The sequence below is a fragment of the Platalea leucorodia genome (assembly GCF_965183815.1).
Source record: "Platalea leucorodia genome assembly, chromosome: 1".
Taxonomy (NCBI): domain Eukaryota; kingdom Metazoa; phylum Chordata; class Aves; order Pelecaniformes; family Threskiornithidae; genus Platalea; species Platalea leucorodia.
Window position 1 is genome coordinate 37,099,502 of NC_138823.1, and position 16,359 is coordinate 37,115,860.

Sequence of the window (16,359 nt, forward strand, 5' to 3'; positions counted from 1 at the left end):
CAAACACTAGTGTAGATTAGTGGGGTGGGTTGACCTCGGCTGGCCGCTGGGTGCCCACCAAGCTGCTCACTCACTCCCCCTCCTCAGCAGGACAGGGGGAAAAAACATGATGATAAACTTGTAGGTTGCGATAAGGACAGGGAGAACACTCACCAGTTACCATCATGGGCAAAACAGACTTGACTTAGGGAAATTAATTTAATTTATTGCCAATTAATAACAGAGTAGGATAGTAAGAATTAAATACAAAACTACAAACACTTTCTGCCCACCCCTCCCTTCTTCCAAGGCTCAACTTCACTCCCAGCTCTTCTACCTCCTCCACCCTGAGTGGTGCAGGGCGACGGGGAATGGGGGTTACAGTCAGTTCGTAACACTCTGTCTCTGCTGCTCCTTCCTCCTCACACTCTTCCCCTGCTTCAGCGTGGGGTCCCTTCCATGGGAGACAGTCTTTCATTAACTGCTCCAGCATGGGTCCTTTCCACGGGGTGCAGTCCTTCAGGAACAGACTGCTCCAGCGTGGGTCCCCCATTGGTCACAGGTCCTGCCAGAAAACCTACGCCTGTGTGGACTCCTCCACAGGCTGCAGTTCCTGCCAGCAGCCTGCTCCAGCATGGGCTCTCCACGAGCTGCAGGTGGATACCTGCTACACCGTTAACCTCCACGGGCTGCAGGGGAACAACCTACATTACCATGGTCTTACCCTGGGCCTACAGGGGACTTTCTGCCCCGTCACCTGAAACACCTCCTGCCCCTCCTTCTCTCACCTTGGTGTCTGCAGGGCTGTTTCTCTCACATTTTCTAACTCCCCTCACACAGCTGCTGGGCAGCATTTTTTATCCTTTCTTAAATAAGTTACCACAGAGGTGCCAGTAGCATCGCTGATGGGCTCAGCTTTGGGCAGTGGTGGATCTATTTTGGAGCTGGCTGGAGCTGGCTCTGTCCGACATGGGGGCAGCTCATGGTGTCTGCTCACAGAAGCACCCCTGCAGCCCCCACTGCCCTACCAAAACCTTGCCACATAAACGCAGTGCAATTAAATTATTATATAGTGAGAATTGCACTTTCGGTACATGAGAAGAACTCTGTGGGTGAATTCTGATGTTGTCCTTCTTTATGGAAGCAACTATTTGAGTTTATCCATGTTTCCCTGTGTTCTTTCACTGCAAGATGAACTTAGAGGAGAAATTATGTTATCTGATACTCTGCTATCAGCCTTCTGACAGCAGAAGGTTAACTCTAGAGTACTTTCTAGTAAGGCCCTTTTACCCATCTGTGTTGCTGTGGTAAAGTTCATTAAGCTTCTTGGCCTCAGGGAGGATAACTGCATGCCTGCAGTCTGAAGGGCACTTTTCTGGCATCCTGTACATTGCCCCTTCCGTGGGCATGTCACAAGTCATTCCAGGTGAGCCAAGGGATCAATGCAGAGTTGTTTATATCCCGTTCTTATAAGACAGAGGGAGAGAAGAGGGAATTCTTTGTGAAGAGATATTTCAGGTTGTGGTCACAGAACAGAGCTGCAAAGTTTTAGGTGTAAACCCTGGTGTGAACTGCAACACGGCAGTTGTTTGCAGTGAGGCTCTGGGAGCTCTTCATTGGGAAGAGAGAGAATTGGACAGTCAGGGCAGTGAGAGGTAGGCACTGGAAAGCAGAAGAGATTTAGCCCTGATGTATCCGTCTGGACATTTTATCTTCTCATGCCATGGATAACTTTTTTCATGTTCTCCAGAGGAATACTGTATTGCTTTACTGGGAATTATCCAAGAAAGGCAAAGTAAAATGAGTATTTACTTCTCAGCAGTCAGTACTGAATAATTACCAAAAGTGAAAATTTACGGGAACTCAAAGCTGACACTATTTTATAATATTTGCTGCGTTCTGGATAAATACCTTTATCAGTAGACAAGCCAACAGAAACATCTTCTAATTAAGGGGTTTAGTGCAATGAAGGCTCTCCCCCAATCCAATCCTTTACTCTTAATGTCAATGTTCCATATTTTGTAAATATGTCTTTCCAGCCAGTACAGCCTGTAATAATCACTGTGGGTTTTTTATTTCATGTAATGTGTTGGCTTTTATTTCTGTTCTTGTCTCCTGGCATTAGGTGGAGTGGATTTCTTCTTTGTGCCATTGCAATGCTCCTTGTGATATTTCCCATGTTTACCTTTCCGAAAAAGCTCCCTCCTCGACATAAAAAAAAGAAAAAGAAAAAGAAGATGAACTCTGATGATGTTTCAAGTGATGATGAAGTCATGAAAGAGAAAACAAATAGCAAAATACAAGCAGACAGTGCAGTTCCTGCCTCTATGGGATTTGGAAAGAATGTTAAAGGTGAAGTTTGTTTTTAATTTTTAAATGCTTTAAATTTTGTATACAGGGTCATCTAGGATTGTATGAGTGTAATTGAAGGCAGAATTTTGACATCCTGTATTTAATATTATGTTTTGCTATTGAGATTTTCATAGATGGTCATCCTCTAAAATTACAAAATGCAGTGATTAGCGCAAGACATCCATTTACTTAAATTATTGAAGTGTTTAATGTGCACCTGTCACAAACAGGTAGCCTGTTTCCTATAGTTATAGGGCCCCTATTACCAGACATATTTGTGCACCTTACGGTTTGTAATTGTCATACTTGCTTTAAGCTGTCCTTCATAGAATAAAGTGCTCTTCTAAAATATAAGTGAAACAAGTAAAAAGAATTCTAGTATGTGGGTTCAATTACATTCATGCATTTGGGTAAGTTAATTGAGAAAGATTATTTGTTTCACATGCCTTTCCTGGCTATTTTGTACTGCAAGCTATTTATTTTCGGAAGGCTAGGACGAATGAAACCTGTGCTAATTTTGAAACAGGAAGAGATCAAAAGATTGACAAGTAATAGAGATTTTAATTTTATTCAAGAAGTAAACCATTAATGTGAAATCTAACAGTAAGTAGTAGGCATTGATAAAATGCCGTGGGAAGAAGGGCGGTGTTGTTAAAAATTAATTAATGTGAAGCATATACACTTGACAATATAGGCTTAACAGTGTCATAGTATTGAATAGTATGGGACAAGAATGAATGTGCCTTAATGCCATTGTGTTGTCAATGCTGTTGTGTTCTCCTTGGATTCCATTATAGGAATGCTGGTTGTGCCATTTTGTGGTAGTCTGATGAATGCAATGGGACTAGGAGAAACCATGAAATGTCATTTGTACCATTAGATGTAGATTGAACTCAAAACTTTAAGTGTTGATGTGGACATTAGTGTTACTTTTTCATTGGATATCAGTCCAGGTTATAATGATTGGCAGACTTTTTAATGACATGTTTATGAACACTGTTTATATTGAGTAGGCAAGGCTTAGCAAAACCAATGTACTGGTTTTAAACTAAACCCAGTGTAATTCTAAGTAGTGTTTGCCCACATGCATATTCATTTGCTCTACATTGCATTTACATCCGTACTCTCATGGTACCTAAAGTTACTGCTAATTTCTATGGAAGTAAAGAAAAAACAGGAGACCAGAATTTGCTTGTGGTGATTTTATTAGCTTACAAAACATCATCTTAATTGAGGCATAGGGCAAGCAAGGTAAACCTGCAATATCAGATCTTTCAGAACCATGTTCTCCCTTTGTTTGCAAAGTAGCTAAAAAAGTGGTGGGGAAGCAAGAAAAGCATGTTGCCTACTTCCTTCTTTGAAGACTGTTCCCCATATTTGTGAGTCCCCATACATAATGTTTTCTCCTAAATCCATAAAGCTAGTTGTGGCCTCTGATTAGCAAAAGTAGTTCAGGGCTACTCCTGTCAAGGTTTTCTCACTAACTCAGGGAAGTGGGAAAGGGGAGTTTCCTCTTTGCTGGGGTCCTTCCTAATCATTGCAGGCGATGCCACCAGCAGAGGGACTGCTTCATCCTGTAGGTGTGCCTGGAAAAGATACAGGTATTCAGACAAACTCTGCGTCTGGATGAGTTTGCTGATGCTGGTTCTCTGTTTCTGTACATAATTTCACCTTCCAGGTCATGTCGTGTCACTACAGGCACAGCAGATGATAGACAGAAAACAAGTATATTCTTAGGAGAATGTTTCCTATTACTTGTTTTCACAGAAATGAAAACTACTGTATATCTCATTTTAGCATGTATTTTTTTATACATATATCTGCCTAAATGTGTATCATACCTTCTACAAAATACTATATTAATATATTAGCGGAGCCACCAAATTAGAGCTTCTCATATACCAAACTTCTCATTTTTTCTAGAGGAGAAACTTCACCATGTGGAACAGTGAAAAGCAGCATTGTATTCCACATGTCAGAAAGATACCAAGCGAGTTGAGATAACGCAGAGAAAAGTATTTTGCTGTAAGCTGATAATAGCTTTCCCATTAGGTGCCATTTACCCTAGCAAAGAGGGCCTGCAGCAGGAATGCACTATCATTTAATTATTTTTCAAGTTTAAGTGGGCTTTATGGAATGAGATCATGCCTCAAGCTTCTCAGTTGAGGTAATTTTGTTTATAATGGGAAGGAAAAAAGGATCGCATGTGTCTAAGTCATTTAGCATTGCTTCTTCTCAGATGCAATGTACATTTTATACTTCCCATTGAATTTCAGGGCTTCATCTTTTTGTAGCACGATGGGCAGAAACACCACTTAGGCAGTAGCTGGGAGACTGATGATTTAGTAGGTCACGTCTTCTGTTCTGTACTAATAAATATCAGTGATGTCGTAGTCTGCCATGACAGAGGTCAGTGCCATTAAATCTGTAAAATCTGTGCAGCTTTGGTAAGGAAAGTCTCAGGGAAGAAGCTGTTTGTTTTGATCTTCTGATATGATGTTGTCTTACCTGGGAAGCCTGGCAAAATGATTCTTGTCCTGCTGTAACTTGTCCTAATTTCACATAAGTTGGTTCTCTAGATGAATGAAAAGGAATTGAAAAGCCATGATGGCTTTTTCCTGCAATGGCTGCCAGTATAGGCTGAAGAAATAAGCCAAAACTGGCTCCAGCTGCAAGTAGCCTCCAACTTCAGTGACCTGAGCTTTATTTTGGCCCATGGTAGAGCTGGGATCAGGTAAAAATACAGATACATCTTTGCTTTTTCTCATGTTTAGAGACGCAAGGGCTTGGAATTCAGTCTTTTCCTATTTATGTTGCAAGTAAACAACATGAGAGGGAGATCGCTTCTGAAGCAGGTATCAAAAGTATTAAATAAAACATTAAATAGGTCACAGGATGAAGAAAATTGGATGTAGTTTATTGGGAGAAATAGAGGTAGTGTAGATAACATGAGCTAGAGGAGATTTATAATGAAGAAGCCACAGTTCAATCCTATACATGCAGATAAATCATGAACCTGAGCAGACAAAACCACTGTTTTCATTTATTACATCGATACCCTTAGGGTTTTGTACCATGGAAATTGTATCTGCAGTCCCTTTTACTTACCACTATAATGAAACTTACTATGCAATTGAATAAAGGAGCAGCGTAAAGAAAGCAAATGTATATATTACCTAAAATGTACTGATCTAGTCTGAAGCGTGTAAATTAATTACACATATTTTGTAGTCTTTGAGGTGTTTTTAATGTTTTTTTGTCACTATGTACAGCCATTTCTTAAATGTGGAATATTCCTGTCTGCCTTTTCACATCTACCAGCTGTCGTATGCCCTTCCCAGTCAGTCCCTGCCAGGGACTGAGACAGGATAGTAATGCTTGTCAGGGCATCAGCAAAGGGAAAAGAAGCTCCTGAGGGGCTCGTGGCTGTAGGGTAAGCCCACTGCAGCGCATCCCCAAGGATCTGGATTGGAGTTTCTGCAGTGCCCAAAGATAAGTTGGCGGGGATCGGAAGAGGAGGAGGAGAGAGTGGTCTGTGTGCAGGGGTGCTTGCTGAGCACTGTAAATGTCAGAGAGCTGAACAAACTGTGGGCTGGAGATCCTGCTCTGCCACTGACCTTGAGCGAGTCGCTCCCCCCTCGCCCTTTCTTAGGCCATCTTGAAGAGCTCAAAATAGAAAAAGGCTGGCATGGCCCCATGCAGTGATGAGCAGTGTTAGCTGGAGCCTCGAGGAGCTGCTCTAAATCAAATTAACAAAAGTAATGATCAGATCAAACTCGCTCTGAACCTCCCTGCTCTTGATGGGATATTAGGGGCTGTTCAACAATCTGGCCACCACCCAGGTACTTAAGGCATGTCCTGAAAATGCTTGAGGAATCAAGTAGAATTAGGTTGTTTAAATGGTATGTGAGTAGATAATGAAATTAAATACACGGCAAAATATTATTCTAGAATTTAATGATTACGTCCATGCAGAATATATTTGAAGTAGTTGTGTGTGACTGAAAACGCTCATTTCCATTGTGATAAACAAACCAGAAATTCTGTCTCAAATCTTGGCTCTGCTTTGTACTGCATGAGAGCAGAAGCTGCCCCTGAGACCTCAGTGTGGAGGCAGCCTCCTTCAAAGCTGCAGACTTGGATAATGCTGTCCAGGCTTGGAGGACCAGCAGAAGGGAGGTCCTTTGGCTAATATCTGCATCACCCTTCCAAGGGGCTTCGCTGACGGACTAGAAGAGGACAGTGCTGTAGACTGGGATGGTTTATTCCCCTGGTTGTATTCACTGCACCGCCTTGGGCTAGATGCACAGGAACAGGGATAAGAGAAAATACATTAGATTATGAAAAAGGAGATGAAGTCAGAATTATTGAAATTCTGTTTACAGTGCTTTAAGAGTTTTGCTTAGAGCAGTATTTATGAATATTTGTATTGCTTGCAGATTCTTCTTATGCTTTTCCCTTACCATGAGTCAAGCAGCGGTCCAGCACACTACTGAAAGAAAATGAATACTGACTAGAGAAAAAAATATTGTCAAAGACCATGAAGGGAAGATTGCCAGTAGACTAGCAAACCAGTCCAGCAAGGCAGGTTTCAATTGACGCTTAGTTACATATTACGTTATTTTAAAAAAAAAAAAAAAGGAAAGAAGAAGAGGATATTTAAGATTTGAATTACTGCACAGAAGAGTAAATATGTTTGCAGCCATACTGAAAGATCATTTCAGTTTTAGGAAAGTAATTGATAGAGATTTATTTGTTCAAATGACAGAATGAGGGAAACTGCATGTTCTCATTGGTTTGTTTCTGATGCACACTTGCAAAAACAAGAGATGTTTTTTGAAGACCTCCTAAAAATCAGGACATGACAGGTTTAATAATGGCCTTGAAATCAAAGCCTAGGCCTATGGCTAGTCGCACAAAAATAATGTGACATTGAAATGTTTTAAATGCATGATCGATTATGTACTACAAAGGATACTTAAAGTTTTTAGCATTCTTGCTTTTTACTAGAATTAGTGTGGTTGAAAGATATGAGATACTTATAGTGCCTTTTTATTATAGGTTTTTAAATTCGGAAGTGTAATACAGATTCTGTCACATAGGATTTGACTATAAGCATGGGAGGAAATCAGGGAAAACCTAATTCTGAATATGTATTTTTATTTGCAAATTTCTTACTATATAGCAACGTTTCCTTGTGTGCCAGACAGTTTCTCTTTATAAGTCACAAAGAGCTTCAACCCTCAGCTGCCCCAGGTGCTATGTATTAGTGCAGCGTGCAGGAATAATCTCTGTTTTATTTCATGCCAAAAATTACAGTAATCAGCAGAGCTGTTCCCTGAAGAATCCTTCACATGAGTGTAAGAGAACTTGTGCTTATTCTAAGACACGGAGTTTTGTCTTATTTATCAGTAGAAATCCAATTTGAAAATACTAATTAGTTTTTAAATTAATAATGACCTTTAGACTGAGTGCTCAGATGAGACGCAAGTAGGAGTCAACAGAAAGTATACCGCTCTATATCTGAACACCAGAGCAAAATGTTCGTTAGCTCTGCAGTTCTTTACCTAATTAGTTCTTCAGTATCTTTAGATTGAAAATGCTAAACCAGACATTTTCCTGAAGCTTGGTTTTACCAGGAAGACCTAAACTTTACCAAGTATTATGATATTTGGATCAGGGCCTTTAAAATAATGGATTTAGCAAAGATCTTGGACTCAGCCCTTGGCCAAGGACTTCCAGTTCATTTCTGCAAAGAGCACTTTGTTCATCATCATCATAAAATGATATTTGTCACTGTGATGTCCAGTCTTCTGGAAGTTGCTATCTTATTATTTTCTTCCACATGTTTTCAGCATGGGCGAGCAGCTGCCACCAAATAGCTCCGTTTCCAGCAGGACCGATCCTGGCACCCCATCTTTCTGTTTCCTGACTCCTTTCTCACAGCGGCAGCGGCACAGTCATAACTGCTTGCTCCTGTTGCAAGGGGAGAAGCACTCAATCCTGCACCCTGTCCCCAGCAAAATCCTGCTACAGCTACCCCGCTGCAGTCCTATGGCAACCGTTTTCTTAAACTGCATCATCTAGCCCCATGAGAGGCTTTGCAAAAGCGGGGTTAGAGCATCTTGGCTCTTGCCCTTTCGTTTCTTTTTGCGCCTAAGCCCCTATCAGCTAGCCCAACCCAAGCCAACCCAAAAATAGACACAAAGCCAAAGCTGATGAGGTTTGAGGGCTGACATCTGATGGTATTTTAGATCTTTCATTTTTTTCTCTCTTTCATTTCCTTTTGAACAATGAGATAAATTTTGATCAGCTGTATTTTGAACATGCAGCATATTTGCCAATAAATACTGATACTATTTTATCTTTGTACTTGCTACTGTAATGTAGTTTCTGAAGGTGTACAGCTGCATGACAGTTTCCATATATTCATGTTGATATTATATGGCCTCATACTCTTGTTATCTTGTTTCTTTCTGTTCTTCTATTGCAGACAGTGCCACATTTTTTTTAAAAAAAGCTGTAGGTGGTAAAAAACATTAAGATTCAAATATATGAGTGCTTCTTAATATGATTTATTCATTACTTATTTCCACCAAATTTTGTATTTAACATTTAATATGTTTCTTCATAGAGACAGCAAGAGAGCATTTGACTACATTAAAATTATAAACCCTGTGCTCATAACGAATTCAGTATAAATTTTGACAACTGGCATAAGCTAAGACTGGATGCAGTCAGACAACTTAGGTGCTAATTTGCAGCCTGACAAGTTTTGACATGACAAGAATCTAAATTCTGTTTGCTTTTATACAGATAACCTACTGGAATCAATGGAGAAAGTGAGACAGATTTTTGACTTGACAACTTTTAACATCAATAAATTCTCACTCAGGAGTTCTTACTCAACATGTTGTATTTCTAATGGGCGCTCTTGTCATTGAATTCAATGGGCTTTGATTCAAGCAGCATTCAATTTCTGTGTCAAGTAAAAAGCAAATGAAAAAACACAAACCATAGTGGGTTAGATATAATACTTGAACAGAAAATCTGATCTTCCTAGAAGCCCCAAGGGAAAAAAAAAAGCATGTTTAAAATCACGCCACCTAATCTGAAAAAATTAAGTCTTAAATAGAGTTATCATTATCTTGTGATGACAATTTGACATCACTACAGGACTGAATTAAAAGTATTTAAGTGTTTCTTTTAACTACAGTGTTGAATTTCATGGGGTTTTGATATTTGGTTTGAGGATAATTGCAGCATCTATGAATACTTTTTCAATTTAAGTTAATGATGTGCTCTCATTTTTAATTGATTGTTTTATCACTTCTGAGAATATTAAATGAGTTGTGTGTAAATGTTGAGATTCATTAATATCATTGACCTCAGTTTTTCAGCATGCTTTGTCTACCTCTATTGTAAATACTTTTAAATCATGTAGAAAAATGTTTAATTAAAAATCTTTCGGTTCACTTTTCAAATGATAGTATTATTATCCCAGCTTTCCAAGTGTGGTCCTCGAAGCAGAGAGTTACAGGTGGAGCATGTGACCTGTTTTCCTCCTGTGGAGTGCACAACTCAGTACTGACGGCTCAGCAGTGTGATATGTGTTATCTCATAGAAAATTCCAAAATAAGACATCAGAATAATTCCAAAATCACTACATTTTATTGCTGTTTTTCTTTCCTTTATAGTGTTACTATGTAGACCCTGTTTCTTCAGATGGTTTTGTTAAAACAGACCTCAGTTGTGTTTGTAAAAAGTGGGACTGCAGCCCTGGGGCGATGCAGTGAGATAGGGTAAGAGCAGACAGCGAAGACTGCAATCCCAAATACGCATTCTCCCTTCTGCTTAGCAAATGTAGCCAGATGCTAGCAAGCCATTCTTGCCAGTCCATCTCAAAGAAAATCAGTTTGTTTTGTTTCAGTTTGCTTTTGTTTCTCACTCATTATTTATAACATTCCTTTGTCATTTTTGTCATTTTATAGAGCTTCCAAGAGCAGCTGTCAGGATCTTAAGCAACATGACATTCCTTTTTGTGAGTTTGTCATACACAGCTGAGAGTGCCATTGTCACAGCTTTTATTACCTTCATTCCCAAGTTCATCGAGTCACAGTTTGGCATCCCAGCTTCCAATGCCAGCATCTACACTGGTAAGGCATTGCCACGTAGTGTGACGTTGAAAGGGTTGACGTTCTTTGACTAATTAAATGAATCCATACAGGAATGAACAAAAACCGTGCTTGTTAGAACAGGTGATTGAATCTAGCTTTGTGCATTTGGTTAGATATTCAGGCCTTTTTTTGATGTTTGCTATATGTGTTTGGTAAAATGTGAACCCATTTATAGTGTTAAAGGGCTGGGGTTTTTTACATAAGCCTAGATAGACATTTTCTAATATGTTAATGGTCTTCAAGGGGGAAAAAAGCGACAAAAACAAGCTAGAAACCCCATAGGCATTACTGTGATTTGTGTGCTTTAAAAGATATTGTAAAGCTGTTCTCACTTTCTGTGAATTTTACTTCCTCTTTGATCTTTAAAATACCCTAATCTTTTTATTTTCCCCAGTGACGAGTTTTTTATCTGTCCCATCCTTCAGTTATCTCTCCCCTCCAGGCTGGTGGTCTTCTGCCTATTTACTTATTAACACTGAGCGCACGGTGATCTAGTCTAGCTAGGAGAGCTCCCCAAATCCTCTGCCACCCGCCATTGCAGGGCCGAAGCCCCTCTTTTGCAGTTGTGGCATTTCCCCTGCTGCTGTGGCAATGGGCAGCCAAGTCCAACTTCTAACAGAGCTACAAACCACAACATTTTAAGCTTTGTGCTGCTCTGCGGGAGGGAGAGATGGGAACTTCCCTAGGGAAAGGGGCCAAAATGTTATGCAGAATTGGGGCCCGTGTCATGCAGGTCACCTCCCTTCTCCTAGCTGCTGCATCAAAGACACTTGTCTCTTTCTTCTTTTACACTTATAAGCATCTTTTCTGCCTTCTCTATAGTGCTTTGCATATAGAATAGCTGCTGGTTGCTAGACAGATAAGTTTGTTGCTCCCCCATGCTTCCATATATTGTGCCTGAGAAGGAGTGATGGAGTGGATAGTGAGTTGTGGGAACAGGGGTGAAGTATGGGGTGAAGCTGCCCAGGGGCATCAGTCAAGGAAAAGACAAAAAGCGGTAGAAGAAAGGGAGACAAAGACACAGACACTTCACATGGGAATCATTTGTCACCTGCAGTGGCTGGAAGAAACGTGAGGAGTCTTTCTAGGGCGCTGAGGGGAAACATCAGTGAAGCACCATGTAGTGACTTCTGTTTGAGAGCTTGCTGGGATGAAATTTTCTTCAGGGCATGAAATCCCTATGTTCTGTATACAAGGAGGAAACATTGATTGATGGGACCATGATTCTATCTGAAGCTTGGGGTAGCTACATGTGCATAGGAGTTTTGCAGTAATGAGTCTCGATGGGATTGCTACTCCATAACTTGCTTCATCCTCAGGATAAACCAGAAGCATTCTTGCCAGACAAAATATTCAACAGCCAGTACATTAAAAGATGAAAAAATGATGTGACCCTGTCCAGGGTGTGAAGCTATTAACATCTGTTGTTTTTCCTGTTATAAATGGCTTGATAAAGACTATTATAATGAACCAGAAGAAGATGATGAAATAACTTGGGCTGGATGTGCAACACGGACAAGTGAGCACTGCTTCCACAACCCAAGCTCCGAAACTTAGCATTAAAGTCAACAGTTGTTATTAATTTTATAAATACTTTTTGCAGGAAGAATGGGAAAAGGAAGCTTGGAGATTCTGTATTAGATTGTTCTGGCTAATCTAGTAAAAGACATCTCCAGTTTACAAACTTCTGGTTAGCAAAAGGAGGACTTACGTGTTATTTATATTGCTACGTCTATACTTCATATGTACATTGCCAGCTCTGTACATGTGCTTGACAAATCTCTCCATGTGACTGATGTAAATTTTTTATTTGTCATTTTCTGTCTCATTCATAAATAGTGATTCTTTAATTAAGTCTCAGTTTGTTTCTATTTTTAAACAAACCTGGCATTAATCATCAGCAAAAATGCCATGTGCCAAACTTCATGTCTTGAACTCGTGCAGCTTGTGCTGCAGTCTTGTCTTGTTTGGAATTTTTTTGTGTGCAGGGCATGTGACATTCAGCCTTCAGGCTTTCTCAAGTCCAAAAAATTGGTCTTTGACTTTAGGTTACAGATACATCTTAGACAAATCCAGGTTAAATTTTCAGGTGCTTTGTTAGCATATTTACTTGTGAGAAAGAGAGTTACAATTGAAATAATTTATAATTGGAAGAACTGCACACTACGTATTATAAAGCACTGCTCTGGTGATCTCTGATAAAATGGTTACAAACACATTGGCTCTACCTTTAGTTTTAGAAAAGGTATAATACGTAGCTCAGACAGAATTGGTTTGAAAATCTCCACAGTATTCCCTTAGTGTAGCCCGCTTAGCAGATATTGCAGTTTTCTGTTCCCAGACTACTAGTAGCTGTTAAGATCATCTTTTGCCGCTGTGAAAAGCCTCAAGTGCTTCAGCATCCTGACAACAGCAAAAAGGACAAAGCTTGAAGATTGCTGACTGAAAGCCGGCATTGCCTCGGAGCACTGTACCCAGGAGTGTATTTGGCACATGCACAATTCCTGTAAGCCAAACTGTCATTATAAAATGAAGGAGAGTGCAGTGCAACGGCTTAGTATCAGATCTTAAGCTTTATTCCTCTAAATGCCTTTGAAAAAGAAGAAAGCATGTCCTGATTAGATGTATATGCTTTGCTTTGCGCTGGAAGATCGTCTGGGAGTGCATTGTAGTAGCTGTGTTTCTTTGACAGTACATCACTTCTGATTTCACATCCCCTGCAGAAAGAGAGGGGCATAAGGATGAAGAGTTTGTACTTGGGGCAAATGAACCTGTCAGGCTTGCTGACACGCAGGAGGGAATAAGTGCTTCTCTCTGCTGCCTTCACCACAAACAGTGAAATCTGCTCCTGCCCTTCCAGTTTCTCCCAGAGAGAGTTCTTCCATCTCCATCTTCAGTTTGCATGGAGGAATTGGTCTTTATGCTTCTTCTGTGTGGGCTTTCCTTTACCTTTCCATCATCCTGAATAAGAGCGAGCCTCGGCAGGCAATTTGCTCATTTTTTACTGATCTTCATGGTGTGGCAGAGGACAAATGAAAACAGCAGCACAGTATAACTCACTAATGGAAGACCCACTAACCTAATGCCTCACAAAATATTTACATGTTCAGTTTTGACAAGGTACTAGATGTAGACACACAGTCTCAGTTTTAGTGAAAGACTTTTCCAATATACATGTCCTCAGAAGAATAAGAAAGAAAGGTAAATTCAGGTCCAAAAGAGGTTAAGAACTCAAAGCTAAGCTATAAGATGGAAGGAAGAAGAATATTGAGGTTAGTTTATTGTCAGTAAGCCCTTGCCTTGGGCTGGATCCTTAGTTCATATAACTGATGTAGCCACAGATTTGCTCCATGGAATTCGGTTCACCTGACAGGGGTGTTTTAGAAGGCATTGCAAGTGATCCTAGTCTGCCTTCGGTGTGGATGTGGGCTTCTCTGACACAGATTTCATAGAGCAGGGCATGCCTGGTAGACTCAGATGGCTGGGTTACCATTTTCACTCAGAGAGAACATTTTCAGTGCAAGTGAAAGGATTTGCATTATTTCTTTCCCTCGTTCATATTCAATCATTGAAAGTGAGAGATATAACAGCTCGAAAGAGATAACAGCTTTGAACTTTGGGAAAATCATTTAATTCTCCTAGAAGGACTTATACATTTAAATTCTTCTCTTATGAGAAAAACTGTTTTTGAGTCTGTGAAGGGTTATTATTAAGAATCTTCCTCATGAAATGACATTTTATTTTATAATGCCAGTTGTGATAGCAGCATAATTAAGGCGGCAACTATTTTTCCTCTTATTTTTACTTTCACAGTCTCGATATTTTGATAAATATAATGTCCCCTTCACCTTTAGATCAATTAGCAAAGAATGAGAATGCTTTGCAATAATATTAAAGATATTTGCAAGTGATAGTATTACTGGCTTCTTTAAAAAGAAGACCAACATCTTTAAGAATTTGGATTATAAAGTTTAGCTCCTTCTCCCTAGAGGCAGCTGCCAAAAGTTGTTGAAATTCCATATTTATGTGGAATGCATCTTTATTAGCAAAGACGTTGTTTAAAGACCTTCTCACATGTCAGTGAGACGCAAAAGCCAAGGGAAGCTAAGAAGTGCAAGACATTCACTGACACCACCACCCCAGGCCCTGGGAAGTGAGGACAGCCTGGTGACATGTTGCTGAACTGCCACCTTATAACTGCAGCATCAGAGCAACAGAAGGTTCATAGGCATGTCTTTTGTGTCTTAAACTTATCCTAGTATTAATTCTAGTAACTTAATTTCTTTCATCATGTTTGGTCAGTTTGCACTCTGTGAGGCTGTGCTGAGATGAATGGGGTTGCCAATGCAGGAAAGTGCTATTCAACTTGAGTAAAGTATTCAGCAGGCAGAATTTGCAGCCTCGCTCACGCATGCACTCCCAGGTGGGCAGGCTTCTGGCAGCCTGCCTGGGATTAAAACTTGTGCTTCCCTGGAATTAATCATGAGAGTAGGAAGAGGAAGATTTGTGTCCAAATCTGGATTTTTTCAAATTTTCAGTAATTGAACTGGAGCAATGTGTATCCTTTCTCCCCATTCTAAAATAAATACAAAGCAATGTTTCTGCTTGTGAGTACAATAGTTCTCTTATACTGCTTTGGCTGCTGGTAATATCATAAGGAGGCTTTTATTAATTCTTTGACAACACTCCAGAGGTTTGAAAAGTCTGACTCAGTTTGCTAGCAGACAATGGACATCTTAGTACCATTTGCAGTCATCTAATTAGGGAATGAAACCAATATTTATGTTTTATTTTATTTCTGTAGATCTTGTTGTAATGTTGCTCGAATTTCTTCCCGGCAGGTGTGATTATTGTCCCGAGTGCTGGTGTTGGTATTGTCCTAGGAGGCTACATTATAAAAAAACTGAAACTTGGTGCAAGAGAGTCTGCAAAGTTGGCGATGATCTGCAGTGGTGTCTCTCTGCTGTGCTTTTCAACTCTCTTCATTGTTGGATGTGAAAGCATTAATCTAGGGGGAATAAATATACCTTACACAACTGGGTAAGTATCTTGGAATCATCTGTGGCAAAAACAGCTTTTTCCAATAAGCCAGATAAAGAAATGTAAAAAATGCTGATGGCTGATGTACTGAAGAAGCCACATGTTCAAATGAGAATTTGGTGAGTATTGCAATATAAACACAAGCTGTTACTATGTGGCCACAGTTTTACATCTAGTTTATTATGAAGCTTGTGTAATAACTTTTCGAGGGATAGGAAAAATGTATTAGAATGGACTTCAGTGATTTTTACAGCAAAATAAGAATAGTATCCTCTGTACATTGCTTGGTTTAGTTGGTATTTCAAAATGTTTTCTTTTCTGCTCATGAAAATTGTGAAAATTCTAAAGGGATTATAAAGATTGTTTCTGAATAGATTTCTTTATTATCACCATAATAGTGTCTTAGGTCTACAGTCCCTATTTGAGAGGAATCACTTGGGCATGGGCTATCGACATCAGTGGTGTGCGCTGCTTCTGAACCCCTTACTAGTTGTATGAATGCCCTCCAGCGCTTGCTGGATCATCACCAGGACAGTGACTAGATCATAACCCTTAAAGAGATATTGAGAATGAAAAAGGCTGTCATGAAAAAGAAGGTGTGGATGTAGGAAGGTATTGGGAATGAGGGATTTAGGCCGTGACATTAAGAAATGTATGGAAGGGCATTTTAAAAAAACAAGGGATATTCGGAAGTAAGACAGCGTGGTAAAAGTTGTGAGAAGGTGTTTCACTGGAAGGTAATTCCTCAGAACCCTGATCATGAGCTTTTATTTTCTTTCTTACTTTGTACATTAGCTTTTCCCCAAAATTG

The 16,359-nt window shown here is 39.9% G+C and overlaps 1 protein-coding gene across 1 annotated transcript in view; it reads left to right on the forward strand.

The window, feature by feature from the left end:
- SLCO5A1 (solute carrier organic anion transporter family member 5A1) overlaps positions 1-16,359 on the forward strand; it is a gene marked incomplete at both ends in the record, with an annotated part of 77,799 nt that overhangs the window by 40,143 nt on the left and 21,297 nt on the right. Inside the window, 3 exons of the mRNA XM_082328181.1 lie at positions 2,105-2,331; positions 10,323-10,487; positions 15,350-15,548. Of these exons, the coding sequence (XP_082184307.1) occupies positions 2,105-2,331; positions 10,323-10,487; positions 15,350-15,548 (591 nt within the window). The remainder of the gene's footprint in view (positions 1-2,104; positions 2,332-10,322; positions 10,488-15,349; positions 15,549-16,359) is intronic.